Below are 15884 nucleotides of genomic sequence, written 5' to 3' on the forward strand. Positions count from 1 at the left end.
GTTAAGTTCCTGTGCTCTGCTTCAGTGGCCCAGGGTTTCGCTGGTTCGGTCCTGGGTGTGGACCTAGCACATCAAGCCATGCTGAGGCGGTGTCCCACATGCCACAACTAGAAGGACCCATGACTAGACCACACAACTATGTACTGGGGGGCTTTGGAGAGAAAAAAAAAGATTGGCAACAGATGTTAGCTCAGGGCCAACGACTAGACCACACAACTATGTACTGGGGGGCTTTGGAGAGAAAAAAAAAGAAGATTGGCAACAGATGTTAGCTCAGGGCCAATCCTTAAAAAAAAAAAAAAGAAAGGATGGTAGTGGTTACCACCCTTAACCTGCAACACTTTGAGCTGCCTCATCAGGATATTCTGAAATGCCTTGCTTTTCTTGCCTTTGTGTCTTTATATAGGCAACACTCTCTTCCCAGGGTGCTCTTTCCTTCCTGACTCTGTCCAATGAAGGGAAGCAGAAAATGCTACCCCCAAAATATGCCACTTTGGCTTGAGGATTATTTTGAGCTGAAGGCAACTGAGAAGAAGCAGATGCAGGAAAAGCTCTCCGTCCTCTCCCACCTGCCTAGAAGCAGATAAATGGGTAAAGGTGCCCCACCTCCCCTCGACCAGGAAAGACAGAAGTCAAATCACCACAAATAACTTGAGACCCTTATCAGCCCAGAAACAGCACCAAAAAAACTACATAACAAACTTTGCTAACTAGTCTTTAGGCTCCATTAGTTCCCCCATATATTTACCTTCCCACAGTTTGCTGCCCTAGAAACTCAAAGTACTTTCCCCTTGTTTTGCCAATTCTCTAAAAATTTATCGTTCTTTTCTTAAGATATTATATAAGCCCAAGTTCTAACCACCCCTTTCAGTTACTCATCAGTGAGTGCTCCCAGGTGTATGCGAGATGCATACGTTAATAAACTTCTGTTCATTTTTTCTCTTGTTAATCTATCTTTTGTCAGTTTAATTGGCAGGGTTCCAGACAGAGAACTTAGGAGGGTAGAGGGAAAAATAACTTTTTTCTTCCTTTATGTAGCAATCTCCACCTTTGCGAGGTTAAGTGTCTCTCTTCCTTGTGTGGCCAGAATATTCCATACACATTTTATCACTGCAATTGACAGTTTTATAATTTTGTGCCTTCTCCCTCCCAGAGCTATCATTTTCTTATTATTATCCACAGTTAGTTCTCAGAAATATCTGTTGAATTTACAAGTGAACATTAGGTAGAGATATTTTTTACTGAGGTTCTTCATAGCTTCTTAAGAAAGAATGAATGCTCCGTTTTAGGCCTATCTTTAATAAGTAAGTCATTTTCTAATACAATCAAATAGCGTTTTCCTTCTTCATTTTTCTCATCTTTTTCATCTACCAAAATATTATTACACAAAGAGTACAGTTATAGAGAGAAAGTTATTTATAAAGAAGCCCAGTCATTTAAAATCACTACATCTTTCTGGTTCTCAAGGATAAAAGTTTACTTGTAGCATGTCCATTTAATTATATAATTAAATATTAGATAAACAGGATATGGGACTGTCCAAGTGTCATTAAACAACATCCCTCTCAAAGCTGGAAATGTGTTTACTCAGCACGCGGGGAGTCATCTGCTCATGTGATTAGCACATGGGGTTTATGAGGAAAATTAATTACAGTAGTAAAGTATTATTTCAAACACTGCTGTGTTGGAAAGGACTAGTCCACATGGAAGGAAACATTCCAAAATTCAGATAACATGCAGACACAATATGTGTGGGGCTTTAAACTGCATCTAAAGGCTCATAGGACATCATGAATGAGAATCAGGGGGCTCTCTGAAATTTTATGCACAACTTTATTTATTTTTCTTGTATTTCAAGAAAAATGTATTTAAAATTTTTTATTGCAGCAATATTGAATTATAACATTATATAGCTTTCAGATGTACGTCATAATATATTTCGAATTCTGTGTAGACTACATCATGTTCACCACCCAAAAACTAATTACAGTCGATCACCTCACATGTGAGCCTAATCACCTCTTTTGCTCTCCCCCCTCCCCTCTTCCCCTATGGTAACCACCAATCCAATCTCTGTTGCTATGTGTGTGTTTGTCATTGTTTTTGTCTTCTCTTTATGAGTGAGATCATACAGTATTTGACTTTCTCCCTCTGACTTATTTCACTTCGCATAATACCCTCAAGGTCTATCCGTGTTGTCCACAAATGGCCGGATTCCATCATTTCTTATGGCTGAGTAGTATTCTGTTGTGTATATATATATATAACATCTTCTTTATCTATTCGTCCCTTGATGGGCAGCTAGGTTGCTTCCAAGTCTTGGCTATTGTGAATAATGCTGCAATGAACATAGGGGTGCAAGTATCTTTATGCATTTGTATTTTCAAGTTCTTTGGATAAATACCCAGCAGTGGAATAGCTAGATCATATGGTAGATATATTCTTAATTTTCTGAGGATACTCCATACTACTTTCCATAGTGGCTATGCACAATTTTAGATATATTTATTTTTCTTTGGAGGGGGTCCACAGTTTTTGTATGTCATGGATAGCACTTATGTGTGAGCTTTGTGACCATAGGAAAATTTATAACCTCTCTGTGTTTACTGTCTCAATTTGCAAAGTTACTTAACATGTGTTTATTGCCTCATTTATAAAATTGGCCCAGGCACTAGATCTCTAAGAGGTTACAGCTCTAAATTCTGTATTTTTCTTAGACCAGGCTTCAATGCAATGTATGGTTGAGTAGCAGCAGACTGACTATTTACAACATGCCAGGCACTGCATTGAACATTTCAGATACATTGCCTTATACGATGAACACTTACAGTAATCCAAAGTGTTAGATGCTATTATTAATTTTTATTATTATTTTATAATGTATTAATTATTATCATCATCATCATCAAGACTGTCCCCACTAAACTGTATGTTCTATGAGGGCAGGAACTTTGTCTTTTTTGTTCACTGGTCTATATCCAGCATTTATTATAGTGCATGACACATAACAGGCATTCAATAAAACATCTGTTGAATAATGCATTAAACAAATGCATGACTAGCAGATATGCCTTGAATTAGGCAGGACCAAATAATATTATCAGGGGATTTCACTCCACCTCACTTTCTTGTCTCCTCCTGCTCCTTTAATCTTTCTTTTACCTACATGTTCCTCTTCTCCTCCTCACCCCCACCTCCTGCAAGAACCCAACATCTTCTTTATTCCCCTCACCTACCACCATTTGCTTCTAGACCAACCATACCCTTCGTCAAATTATCGTCTTCTTGGGATTATATTAAATTTGCTCTTCATTCTCTCATGAACTCTATTAAAATTCTTATTATGGATTCAGATTTTAGGAAAGCAATCTGATTAAAGTAAGCGATTCACTCAACCTTCCTAAAGAAATCCGTGGTTCATCAAAATGCTCCCCGTAATTGGTGAAATTTTAGAACATTTGCAAAATTTTAAATAAGAACACTTATCTATCTTTACCTATAAAATGCTGCAACACTGAGACTCTGTCCTTAAGAATGTATGTTTCAACCAACATCCATTGAAGCTCGCAGTCTTGCCAACTTAGCAGCCTACTGCAACAATATTTCCTGAGGGTTTTGGAGCACGCATTGCCTCTCTTGCTCTGCTCTCCTCCTGTTGGACCCTGACCATGCCCCAGGTTTTCCTTCTACCCCACACTTTGTTTGATATTTTGTCGATACTTTCTTGGTATCTGGCTTTAGCTGACCCTACGGTTTTAGAAACTTACCCTAAGTACTGAAAGACTTGAGAAATATCCAAAATAGGATGAGCTGAGATGACTCGCTCTTGACTGAGCGAGGAGTTGGCTACTGTTTTACTTTCCTCTCTTATGTTTGCTTCCTTCCAGGAGCCTGAATCCCAAGACACCAGAGAATTGCTACGGTCAAAGGAAAGATGTCTTCTCTTTTTTGTTTCAGGGTCTTAGCGTCTGCTGTTCTTTTTGCTTAAAGCACTCTGCTCCCATAGCTTCACATGGGTACCTGATTCTAATCTTCCAGGTCTCAGTTCAAATTTTGCATGCACAGATCTTCCTTGACACTCTAGCTAGAGTGGGCCCACTCACTCTCCATCACACTACTCTCTTTTATTTTCTTTCTAGCTCTTACTGAACTTCAAATCATTCACGTTTCTATATATGTACTTACCCTCCTATTTACCTAGGTGGTTATTGTCCGTTTCCTCCAACTATTATGTGACTTCCTGAGGGCAAAGACTCTGCCTGTCTTTCTCACTGTATCTCCAGGGTCCTGGACTGTGTCTGGTTTGGCTCACAGTATTATTGCCTTTAATAAAGAATATCACAGCTCTTATAGCTTCCAAACCTCCAGTAGGACATATCTGAAAGGAAGAAACTGAGGTACACAGAATCCACTGAGAGGGATCACAGCCTCACCTTGACTGTCTTTGGCTCTATATACAGTCTTGGCTGAGGTGGCCAGAACACCAGTGGATGTTCAGAACATTCCACAATTTGTGTGTGTGTGTGTGGGGAAGATTTGCCCTGAGCTAACATCTGTGCGAACCTTCCTCTGTTTTATGTGGGATGCCACCACAGCATGGCTTGATGAACAGTGCTAGGTCTATGCCCAAACCTGTGAACCTGGGGCTGCCAAAGCAGAGCACATGAACTTAACCACTACGCCACAGGGCCGGCCCCTCAACAATTTTTATCTGACTATGCAAATAAAAATGGAATTTCCACACATTTTATAGAGAAAGCAAATGGGGTCCTTTACTCTCTACCTTTGTTTGAGAATTCAGCTTAGGGAAATGAGGATAATTCCCCATCATCATTTTGTTTTTGTTCCATCAACTGGTAAGTTGTAGGTGAGCAAAATTAGAATCTGCAAAAGTTATTATAATTGAGAATTTTATCTTGTTCAACTTCTTGGTTCTATTCCTCCTTTTTCGTCTCCTTCTCCTCTTCTTTTTTTCCATCTTCTTCCTTTTCTTATTCTATTTTAAATAATTATTTGTAATGCAAAACCGTAATTCATGTAGAGTTTTAATCTCAATGGAAATCTTAACTGCACAACTGAGCTAATTTCAAACTGCAGAGATACGCAGTTAAGTAACTGGTCTGATAAAATAGCTTTTTTTATTTTAGAGATTTTATAATGGGTATTAGCAAATTTCAACTTATAAAATAAACTAGAGTTTGTTAATAAAACAAGGAAGCTTTCAAATAACTTATTTTTTATTTTTGAATTAAAAGACAATGTACCTTATATGGAACATGTGCACAGACACACACACGAATAAAAGTTTTTGTTTGTTATAATGTAAAATAAAATATTTCTACCTTGGATGAAGGAAGTGAATTATGGTCAGAGGAGTGTACGCCTGTGCACATGCACACACTGACAACTGGGATGTTTGTACAGGACTGCCAGCTTCCCTTGTCACCTGATATGTTAATAATTACATCAGTGATAATGATAACAAAAAGAGCATCAGATATTTGAGTAGTTAATAAGTTCTAGGCAGAGTGGTTTACAAAAGTTATCTACTTTAATCCTCACAACTACTCAATGTCAGGCAGTATTACAATTTTACAAACAAAAAAACTGAGCTTTTAGCCGGTACGGAGCAGAGCTGAAATTCATACCCAGGCCTGCTGACTTCTCTGCATACCACCCACTGGAGCCCTGTAATTGGACACCTTTCCAATAATCTACTTAATGGTTTTCCAAAAACGATTCTTAACAATTCATCCATTCATTCCCCAACAAAATAGATTTGAGGTGGGAGAGCCTGATTTATTTAAACAATCACGTCTTGCTAACAAGTGTTTGATAACATTACCCATTCTGCTTAATTATGCCCTCTGAAGGTACCTGCTCTCCTCAGAGGAGTGAAATCAGGAAAGAAGGATGAGCAGGAGAGCAAACAAATGAAATTAGGCAGTTCTTCTTAAAATTCCTATTTTATCAGGAAACAGTCAATTCAACAAGATCACTAAATAGCCATGTATCACGCACTGTGAAGAATACGCGCAGCAATAAGATACTCGTAGCACCCTGAATAGTTTACTACTATTGTTAAAAACAAGACAACAGACACAAAATGGAGTCACTTACACTAAGCACCACATCACCAAACTGAGATGAAACTTAATTACAGTTTTGGGTCTCCCAGAAACAGAATCTTAAACCAGTCAATTAGGAATCACCTGATTAGAACTAGTGTGATCTGCTTGATCAACCCCTGCCATCCTCTAAAAGAAAGTAACCTTGCAATAACCAATCTGCTTTTCTGCCTAGTATAACTTCCTTATTCCTGCTCTCTTCTACCTATAAAAGTCCTTCATTTTGTACAGCTCCTCGGAACTCCCTTCTATCTGCTAGATTGGATGCTGCCCCATTCATGAATTGTTGAATAAAGCCCATAAGATCTTTAAAATTTACTCAGCTGAAATTTGTTTCTTATCGCCATTTATCTGGAAGAGACAGATATAGACACAACTAGTCATGGTAAAGGTAGGATCATTAGCACCATTATTTATTGGTAAAGGTAGGATCATTAGCACCATTATTTATTGACCACTTACTATATCCTAGCATGGTGCTAAGTATTTGTTATCATTTTAAAATCTTACATCAACTCCAATGAATATACCCATTTTATAGATGTAAAAGCAAAGGGTAAGAGACTTGTTTAATATTGCTGGTGCAATATTAACTGGGGAAACCTCCTTCAATGCAAAGTGAGCTTTACAGTAAAGCTCCGGTCCTATGTGGCTAGGCTGCCTTGCCCTAGGAGAGACTGTGACAGGTGCTATAAAGAAGGTAGAAGAATGAATTCCAAGCACATCAAATAAAATTGTAATATAAGAATCACTCCTAACCAAAAATAAGTGATCTTGATGTTATCCATTCACACTTTGCTGGAGTGAAAAATTGACTAAAAATGTACACTGGACTTGGTGTTCCAAAAGCGTTATGCCCAGGGACCATGCAGAATTGATTCCAGCCTAGTGGGCTCTTGTGGTTCTGGGCACTTACTCCTTACAGCCTCAGGGGAAGTCCTTGTATACTTGGAGAGTGGCTGAGGTAGGAAGAGGAGAGATGTTCCATGGAAGGCAGAGAGGTAGGATGGTAGAGATGGGAAGGGAAGCGGTTGTGACCCATCCAAATAGCTACTTTCCATTTTCCAAGAGCACTTTGACTACTCAGGGACCAGTGTAAGGCTCAAATTTCCCCGGCATCTACCATTCCTTGAAGGAGGGGCTGCAAAATAGCTGCCTCCAACCCCTAGGGGTTTTGTGAGCCTGTATGCATTTTAAAAATCATTATTTAAACACACTTAAAGAGGGCTTGCCATTTTTATCCTCCTCTCACCCTACTGATTTATAACTGCCCAACTTAGAGTTTAAGGCCAGTCACTGCAGCACTTGAATTTATAAACTCGGCTTTAAAGTCTCGCCAAGTAAAATTTAAACACAAATAAAATGATCTTCCCAATACATGGTCAAGATAAGTGATCTTCTAGCCCGGTTGAGCAAGAATCCAATGGAAGAGTTTTACCAAAAAGCCACACAGATGTAGAGTCTATACACACCTGAAGGTTAAGTTCACTCTACCTCTTGGAATTCAGCCACCAATGCACTTTGGCCCTAGTTGATCCTATTTAGTGCCAGAAGCCGAAGCTTATTAGGAGGGGAAAGAGAGACTGGAGCTATTCCCAACAAACACAGACCAAGAGACCAGTAGGGAAATACACAAAAACGTTCTAACTATCACCATTTCTAAAAAACACAATTGAAAGTATGGTGGAGGTGAAGGAGTAAGTGAGTGGAGTGATGCCAGTTTACATCCAAACTCCAATACCCCACTTTACATCGGCTAGGAAATGAGCGATGGGCATGCCCTATAACCCAAAACACCATAAACAGGAGTATTCATTCTTCCCCAAATCCATACCTGTACTGCCTTTTTTTAAAAAAGCAGTTATTTTGCCTTAAAGACACTGTATTAGAGTTAGGGTGTTTCTAACTGACTTATGGACCATTCAACTTATTCATAACCAAAGCTTCATAAGAAGTATATACATTAGTATTAACAGTGCTTGATATTTTAAGGGAAAAAAGCGATCCTTCACTAAGCCTAACCATCACCATTTGAACATGCCAAGCCTGCTTTGCCCGTGAACAATTGAGAACAGGTGCATCACTGAACACATTAAAAGGCAAAGAAATGTAGAAATCAAAGGTTCACACTTCAATTTTTAATGCTGCACAGGATTACATGAGTTTGCAATAATGTAAATCATGCTTGATGGATTATTTTCAAATTAAAAGTGGAACCAGTGTCACCACATGCTATTTTTTCATTTACAATCTTCTGATGTAGAATTCATTGTGTTTAATAACTCACCATAATGAAAAAAAAACACATCAGATTAAATAAGCAAGGTTTTTCCTATTCTAAATTGTAAGAGGGAAAAAAACACAAATTGACTCCACTTATACTATTGTGTTCTATTTTGGCCTTCACACTTTGAAAAGGGATAGAGACAAACTGAACAAGTGTGAAAAATGTTGCTGGGAGAACAAAAAGCAATATGCTAAGAACAGCTGAAGGATTCAGAAATATTTAAGATGATATATAGGTAAAATTATCCCAGTGCCTCCCTGGGCTTAACCTATAGTGCCCAGTACTTCTGTCTTACTACTACTCCTCATTCTCAGGTGTTATTGCTTTTTAATTGTTTATCATCTCCACCAGACTATAAGCTCAGGAGGTCAAGAACTCTGTCTTGCTTGCCCTTGTATGGACTATACCTATCACAGTGTCTGACAATGGACAGGAACTTTTCATATTGTTTTGTTAATGACCGATTGATTAAACAAGTGATTGTGTGTGACCCAACAACAGAGTTAACCACAACGTAGATTTTGGCTCAATAAGAGGTTGAACATTTTGTAACAGTCAGAACCATTTAAAGTTGCAAATGGCTCCTAAGGCATTTAAGTAGAAGTGAGACCACAAATAAGCATGGGTGCAGTAAACAAGAATCAAACTCTTGGGTCCTGAATTGCAATTTCCCATCTTTAAGATGCTTGGCAACCCTGAGGCTCTATGATTATAACATAGACCCTTCCCAAATTTGGGTCTTAATTTAAACTGAAATCATCAGGACTCTGTTCTGTGATTGGCATTCCATAGACAAATTTTTGAACCAAAGACGTTCAACTCCCATATAACCTCCGATTCAGCTGAATGTTTCTGACTCCAGTTGAATCAAAGGTAATATGGCATCTGCTTTACTATAAATTATTTTACTTTTTCTATTTACTATGCTTTCTTTCAAAATGTGTGGGCCCAAGGGTTGACTTAATAGGCCCAAAATGGTATTCCTTCCTAAAGAAGACTTTACCATTTTGGCCATAGGCAGGAACAAAGAATATCATAGGGAATTGATAAAGTTCACTCACCCTCACACCACTGTAATTCATCATAGAAAACGATCTCTATACTTCAAGAAACCAGTGTCTGCTTTTAATCATAGGGTGGTTAAGCTACTTACCACAAAAGAATAATAAATCTTGAATCCAGGTTTAGCCACAAAGTAGTCATCAGACTTGAATGTTATTTTAATTTGGTTTGTTCTTGATGTTATCCTTGGAGGAACCTCCTTGTGTCCACACCATCGTCCTCTAATAATGGTACTGGTTTCAGATATATCTTCAACTTCCACAAAATCATACCTAGTATCAATTTGACATAAATAAACAAATTTTGATTAAAGTAGACTTTGAAATTCATACTTTCACTGAGAAATTAAAACTAATATATGTGATTTCTCATGACCTACCATCTGAAAAGAAAATGATAACCTACAGAAATTTTAAAAGGAAAGTTAGTTTTCGGATTAAGTTTTCCAAAGTCAAACTGCAACAATCTGCTCTGAGAGAACTCTTATACACATATAGCCATGAAGGTTCCCAAATTATCAACAATCAAAATGGGCTAATTTCTGAGCATCTGGCTTAAAAGGTTTTCCTAGAAAAACTAATAACTATAATCTATTGTTTTAGGAGATATGGCTCTAATTATATGCCCAAATATTTACTATGTAACGTTTTTCAAACAAATTCCTACTTTGAATTAATTTACCACATTCAATGCTTCCTTAACAAAGGAAATAATCTATATCTATACAGTATATAGAATCAGCATTCTCATTCCAGAAAATAATAGTAAAATAAAATAAATCTCTATCTTCTCTTTTCAGAAACTGTCTTTCGGAAGGATCATATCATAAACTTTGCTATTTATCATGATGGAAAGCAAATGGCTTTGGTAAGCAATGTGTGCTAACCAATATTGGAAATATCTGGGTTGTTTAAACCAGGGTGTGAATGAGCTTAAGACCATAGGTTCACCTTTGGCATTGGTCAGAGAAACATAGAATCCTAGGATTAGGGAAGACAGGAAAAGTCTCTTTAGATATTCCATATAACCATTTGATCCTCAAGGTCCCTCCATAGCATCCCAGCTTTCCATCACATAGTAGGACATCTTCAGTGACAGACTTGACAGCTTCCAGGGATTATTTACTCTATTTTCAGATACCCAAAATCTTGGAACATTCTACTTGATGAGCTGAACCCTTTGCCTTTCAGTTCTGGGCGTCAGTGTCTCACTCCTCTTCTCTACTTTTCCCCAAATGACTCCAGATGCTAAAGTCACAATGCAAATGATGAACATTCAGGGTGAACAGTGGCAGAAATCTCATATCCATCTTATACTTTTCTGTCGTGATTGCCAAAAGGAATCAGCATGAGAAACATCATGTCTGAATATGAAGAAAATCCAATATGGCTTTCCTGGTTTTACCCATGCACCTCAGAGCTTTTGCTGGATTGGGTAAGCTAATCTAAGGAGTTAGTGAACCTAATGATATTGTGACTAAATTTTGTTGACAGTGATTTATGAGGCCTGCATGTCTTCCCTTGCCTCAGTTTCCTTAGGAGCGAAATAAGAAGCTTTATACAATTTTACCAGCTGAATATCTCTTCGGTGCTTTGTAAATTAATTACTTAATGTTCACATGGTGTTCAGAAGGTGAAAAGTACTAACCATATTACAATGTAAATGTCAAGGAGGCCTTGGAACAGATGGTAGGAAATCAATTTCATTTCATTTTATATATAATATATGTAAATCATATTTACTACACAAGGCATGAGTATACCTGAAACTTTGTTAATAATACAATAGGTCACTTTCATTTTTGAAAAATACAGCATCAGTGTAATTTTTATGCTGGATCTGAAGTCAAGAAGGCACCATTTTGGTTCTCAGGGAAGGCTCTGAGGCAAGTCTCTTATCTGTCTCTTTCTCTTCCTCCTTTCCCCTTTTTCACCTCCTACTCTTCCATCTCCCCTCATAAATTTTGAGGAGCAGATAGATTCGAGGAAGGGTCTGGAAAGGAAACCATCCTAACTTCCTCTTCTATTTTCAAGGCCAGGATGCAGAAAGGGCTGGCTCACCACCAGGATCAAACTCCTGCTCCGTAGTGGCGACCCGGCTTCCCTTGCATGTCATCACCTTTAACAATCTTTTAATAGTGTTTCGGTTCTTCTTTTCCACCATCTATTTTTTTCCAGCACAGAAAATTAGTTCTCCCTTTCAAGGTTGAAAAGACACAAGATCCGCTCTAGTTTTTCTCTTTGTAAATATTAACTGGCTCTTCCTGCATGTAATTGTCTCTGCTTTCTGGCATACATTACCCTCTATGGTCCCAGAAAGTAATAGTCATTGCTGTTATTCTTGAAAAAACAGCAACATAATAAAAGCTGTCAGCATAATAAACATGCAACAAAGGACAGCCAAATTTGAGGCATCTTCTTTTTTATTATTCAAAGAAAAATAAACCTGCTGAAAGGATTTAGCAGTTCAGTAGTTCATTGGCAATGCAGAACAAGAACATGCAGTAAAGACAGAAAGAAAAAAAATCCTCCCCAAATCTTATACATGCTAATTATAAGTGAATAAGATGTCCTGAGCAGACAATTCAAAGAACAACAGCCAGGACTTTCTCTGATAACTATGCTAAGAGGGGAGATTTTCAGGCATAGCTTTCACTTTCTACTGCTGACCCAGAAACTACAGGAAACAGACTATCTGAGGAGCACGTGGACCCTGGGGTTGCCTTCTCTTCCTTCTTACACATATCTGAAACCTCAAAACTGGGATTACAGGGTGAGGCCCTGAATGGTCCTTGCATCCTCCTCTCCCAGTGCTGGGGGAAGTCATTACTATATACCAGTTACAGGAGGCCGGGGCAGCTCCTGGAACAGAGCAGCGGGGGGAGGGTACACTCCCTAAGCCCATGGCAGGCTTGGACCAGAGCCACATGAAGGGCAGGTGACCTGGGATATTGGATGCATCTACCTGTTCACAAGAGCTGCTCTACGCCTGGTCAAGGTAGAGGCCTTCAGACCCCCGCCTTCCCTGGGGGTCATGCAGTCTGGCTCTGACGGTCACGGAAGTGAGTTTCTGAGTTGTGCCGGGTTATCATGCCCTCTGCAGCAGCAGTCTATGCTGCAATTTATTTTGCCTGCTAGGACTGACATGAAGGCTCTTTGAAGAAGAGTGGCCCATCTTGGGTAGGTCCAAAGAGCCCAAAAGGGAAGCGTGATGTGATGCTTTAAACTCATCTTTTTTCCACACTGGAATTGCACTCTAAAACGGGGTTTTCTTCCCACTTACCTACAGATATCATTTTCTGCTTCCTCTAATCCAAACTGATTATCAAAGGCCAGCTGTATCCTTGTTTTCTCCTGGGAATGGAGCCGCCACGTCAGAAGCAGGTTCCTGGGGTAGCTGTTCGGGAAGCGGGGACTCTGCACATGGCCGTTTCCTGTCACCTGGATGGTTTCATCTCTTCGGTACAAGTCTGTGAGGTGATTGCTCTCTGTTAGTAGTCACAACTTGTAGAAATTAGTATGTTGCTCCAATTACAGGAAAGCAAAAAAAGAACAGTTTAAAACACATCACATTTCAAAGCACTTCTTGATTTTGTTTAAAAACAATGGTAGCCTTCTCGCTGAACAACACATATATTTCTATTATTATCCCCCGCCTCCCCAAATTCTTCACAAAGCTAGACTTGATGCCCAATACTTTGTACGTCGGGGCTCTCTCAACATCACTTATTTATTTTTTTTGGCAAGGAAGATTGGCCCTGAGCTAACATCTGTGCCAATCTTCCTTTACCTCGTATGCAGAATGCCACTACAGCATGACTTGATGAATGGTGTGTAGGTCTGCGCCTGGGATCTGAACCCGTGAATCCCGGGCCACTGATTCTCAGTGCAGGAACTTAATCACTATGCCACTGGGCCGGCCCCACTCTCTCAACATTATTTTTGACAAGTAAAAATTAACAATTATCTCAGAACACCGATTCATTTCGATTAGAATTAACATAAGCAAATAACTTCAAATAGTTCATCCTTCCTCTTTTCCATGTAATACAAATAAACTTTTTTCTTACACGGACAGTGTAACAGTATATCTTCAGTGATTAGCATAGAAAGTACTTAATAAATATTGTTGAAGGAATGAATGAGTGAGAGAAAAACAAATGAAAAGAATCTAATGGCATTTAATGACCATTTAGTTTATATTCAGTTGACATTTTCCACTGGATTTCTCTATCATGAAAATTATATATTTTTTGCCTTAGTTTTTGGTGCTTAAAATGGGTCCAGGGGCCGGCCTGATGGTGCAGCAGTTAAGTTCAACTACTTTGCTTTGGCAGCCTGGGGTTTGCCGGTTTGGATCCCAGGCATGGAACCATACAACACTTAGGAAGCCATGCTGTGGCAGGTGTCCCACATATAAAAGAGAAGAAGATGGGCACACATGTTAGCTAAGGGCCAATCTTCCTCAGGAAAAAAAAAGAAAAAAGAGGAAGACTGGCAGCAGATGTTAGCTCAGAGTTAATCTTCCTCAAAATAAATAAATAAACAAAAACCAAAAATAAATAAATAAAAAATGGGTCCAATTCTCATTCTATTTTCCGTGTGTTTTATAATAAAGAATTTGTCTGGGCTTTGTCCTGGGTTCCTGAGAAGGAACTTCTAAATGCTTAGAATTTCCAAAGTGATGGTAGTGTCTCTGTTATTCATGGTAGGCCCCTGAGCACCCCCCCTGAGTTTATGCTACTGAGGTGATTCACTGTAGACCCCTAAATAGTTTCAGGATGGGGGCTGGCAGAAAGAAAGACCAACCATGTGATTAGAGAGTTAGGGCTTTAAGCCATGTGATATCAGCCTGACTTCCTAACCTCCCTGGAGCTGAGGGGGGTTGGAGATGGAGTCGAATTACTTTGCCAGTTACTTCAATCAATCAATCATGTGTAGAGAATGAAACCCCAATAAAAACTCTGGTCACCCAGGCTTGGGTAAACTTCGTGGTTGGTGATACACATTGTTGTGCTGGGAGGGTGACCCGTCCTGAGGACACTGAAGTTCCATGCTTGGGATCTTCCCAGACTTCACCCTATCTGTCTCTTTATTTGGCTGCTCCTGATTTGCACCCTTTAAGGTAAAACTGTAATTGTAACTACAGTGCTTTCTTCCTTTTTTTTTTTTTTTAAGAATTTTAATTTCTTTTTTCTAAGAATGCTTTTTTCTGGTGAGGAAGATTGGCCCTGAGCTAACATCTGTTGCCAGTCTTCCTCTCTCTTTTTTTTTCTCCCCAAAGCCCCAGTACATAGTTGCATATCCTAGTCGTAGGTCATTCTAATTCCTCTACATGGGACGCTGCCTCAGCATGGCTTGATGAGTGGGCCGCTCAAAGCAGAGTGTGCAAACTGAACCACCATGCCACCAGGCCAGCCCCAATAGTGCTTTCTGGAGTTCTGTGAGTTGTTCTGGCAAATTCTAAAACCTGAGGGGCTTTTGGGGAACCCTCAACTTGTAGCCACTTGGTCAGAAGTGCAGGGAGCCTGGGGACTCCCAAAATTGCAGCTGAGGTCTGACGTGCAGTCTTGGAGGGACTGCGCTCAGCCTGTGACATCTGACCTAACTCTGGGAGTCTGTATGGGAACTGTGCTGCACAGTGGAGCCATTTTCATCTCTCCCAATATCCAGAGTTATTTGCATTTTAGATGTTGGCTTTTTAACCCCTGCCATAAGCAAACCTCCAGCCACAGTCTATTTGTGTTCTCCCGCAGAGAGTTTACTTCGAACCCTGTAATTCAGTCTATAATTCTGTGAGCCTGGTCAGGGAGGCCTAAATTGCTGGTGGAAACCACCGAAAAGTCGGGTTGCTGAGGGAGGCTGTGAAAGCTTTCAAAATAAGAGAAGGAGGATGAACAAGGAATCGGCATGTGAAACACAAAGGCTTCTCTCCCTTTTATAAACGTTCTTGTAGGTACGGGAATTTCAACTTTTTAACTCATACAGTGTTTAATGTGTTGCGCTTGCCCAGTTAAACTTTGTGTAGGAGAGAGAGTCCTAGGCACAAAGGTAGCTGAGGTTGCTGATGAAGTCCACACTCCCTGCCTCAAGGCTAGACAGTGGCTCTGCAGTCACGTCTGGCCACCTCAGGTGAGCTCAGCAAAACACAATCTCCTAGGGGCCAAAAACATTTTTGCCAGTTTTCCTTCATTCCTCTCTTCTCCTTGATCTTATGCTGAAAATGTAGCCCTAAAAATTACTTGTCTGCTCGTTTTGGCATAATGGGCTTGTAGGAAATGAGCGAAAGCTGTTTTCTAGGGAGAAAGATGTGAGCTATTAGCCAGTCAGTCAACAATCATTCTTTAAGCACAGACTCTAAACATAATGCATTGTGGTATTTTCAACACTTCTATCACTTGAGTTAAA

At 39.5% G+C, this 15884-nt stretch overlaps 1 protein-coding gene across 2 annotated transcripts in view; it reads right to left on the minus strand.

The window, feature by feature from the left end:
* PDGFD (platelet derived growth factor D) overlaps positions 1–15884 on the minus strand; it is a 214922-nt gene that overhangs the window by 63684 nt on the left and 135354 nt on the right. Inside the window, exons 2-3 of one of the 2 annotated variants that reach the window (XM_046638132.1) lie at positions 12760–12946; positions 9569–9749 (exon numbers count right to left, since the gene is read on the minus strand). In XM_046638132.1, the coding sequence (XP_046494088.1) occupies positions 9569–9749; positions 12760–12946 (368 nt within the window). Of the gene's footprint in view, positions 1–9568; positions 9750–12759; positions 12965–15884 lie in introns of both variants that reach the window. The other variant, XM_046638131.1, reaches the window with a different exon arrangement.

Source organism: Equus quagga, chromosome 14, assembly GCF_021613505.1.
Source record: "Equus quagga isolate Etosha38 chromosome 14, UCLA_HA_Equagga_1.0, whole genome shotgun sequence".
Taxonomy (NCBI): domain Eukaryota; kingdom Metazoa; phylum Chordata; class Mammalia; order Perissodactyla; family Equidae; genus Equus; species Equus quagga.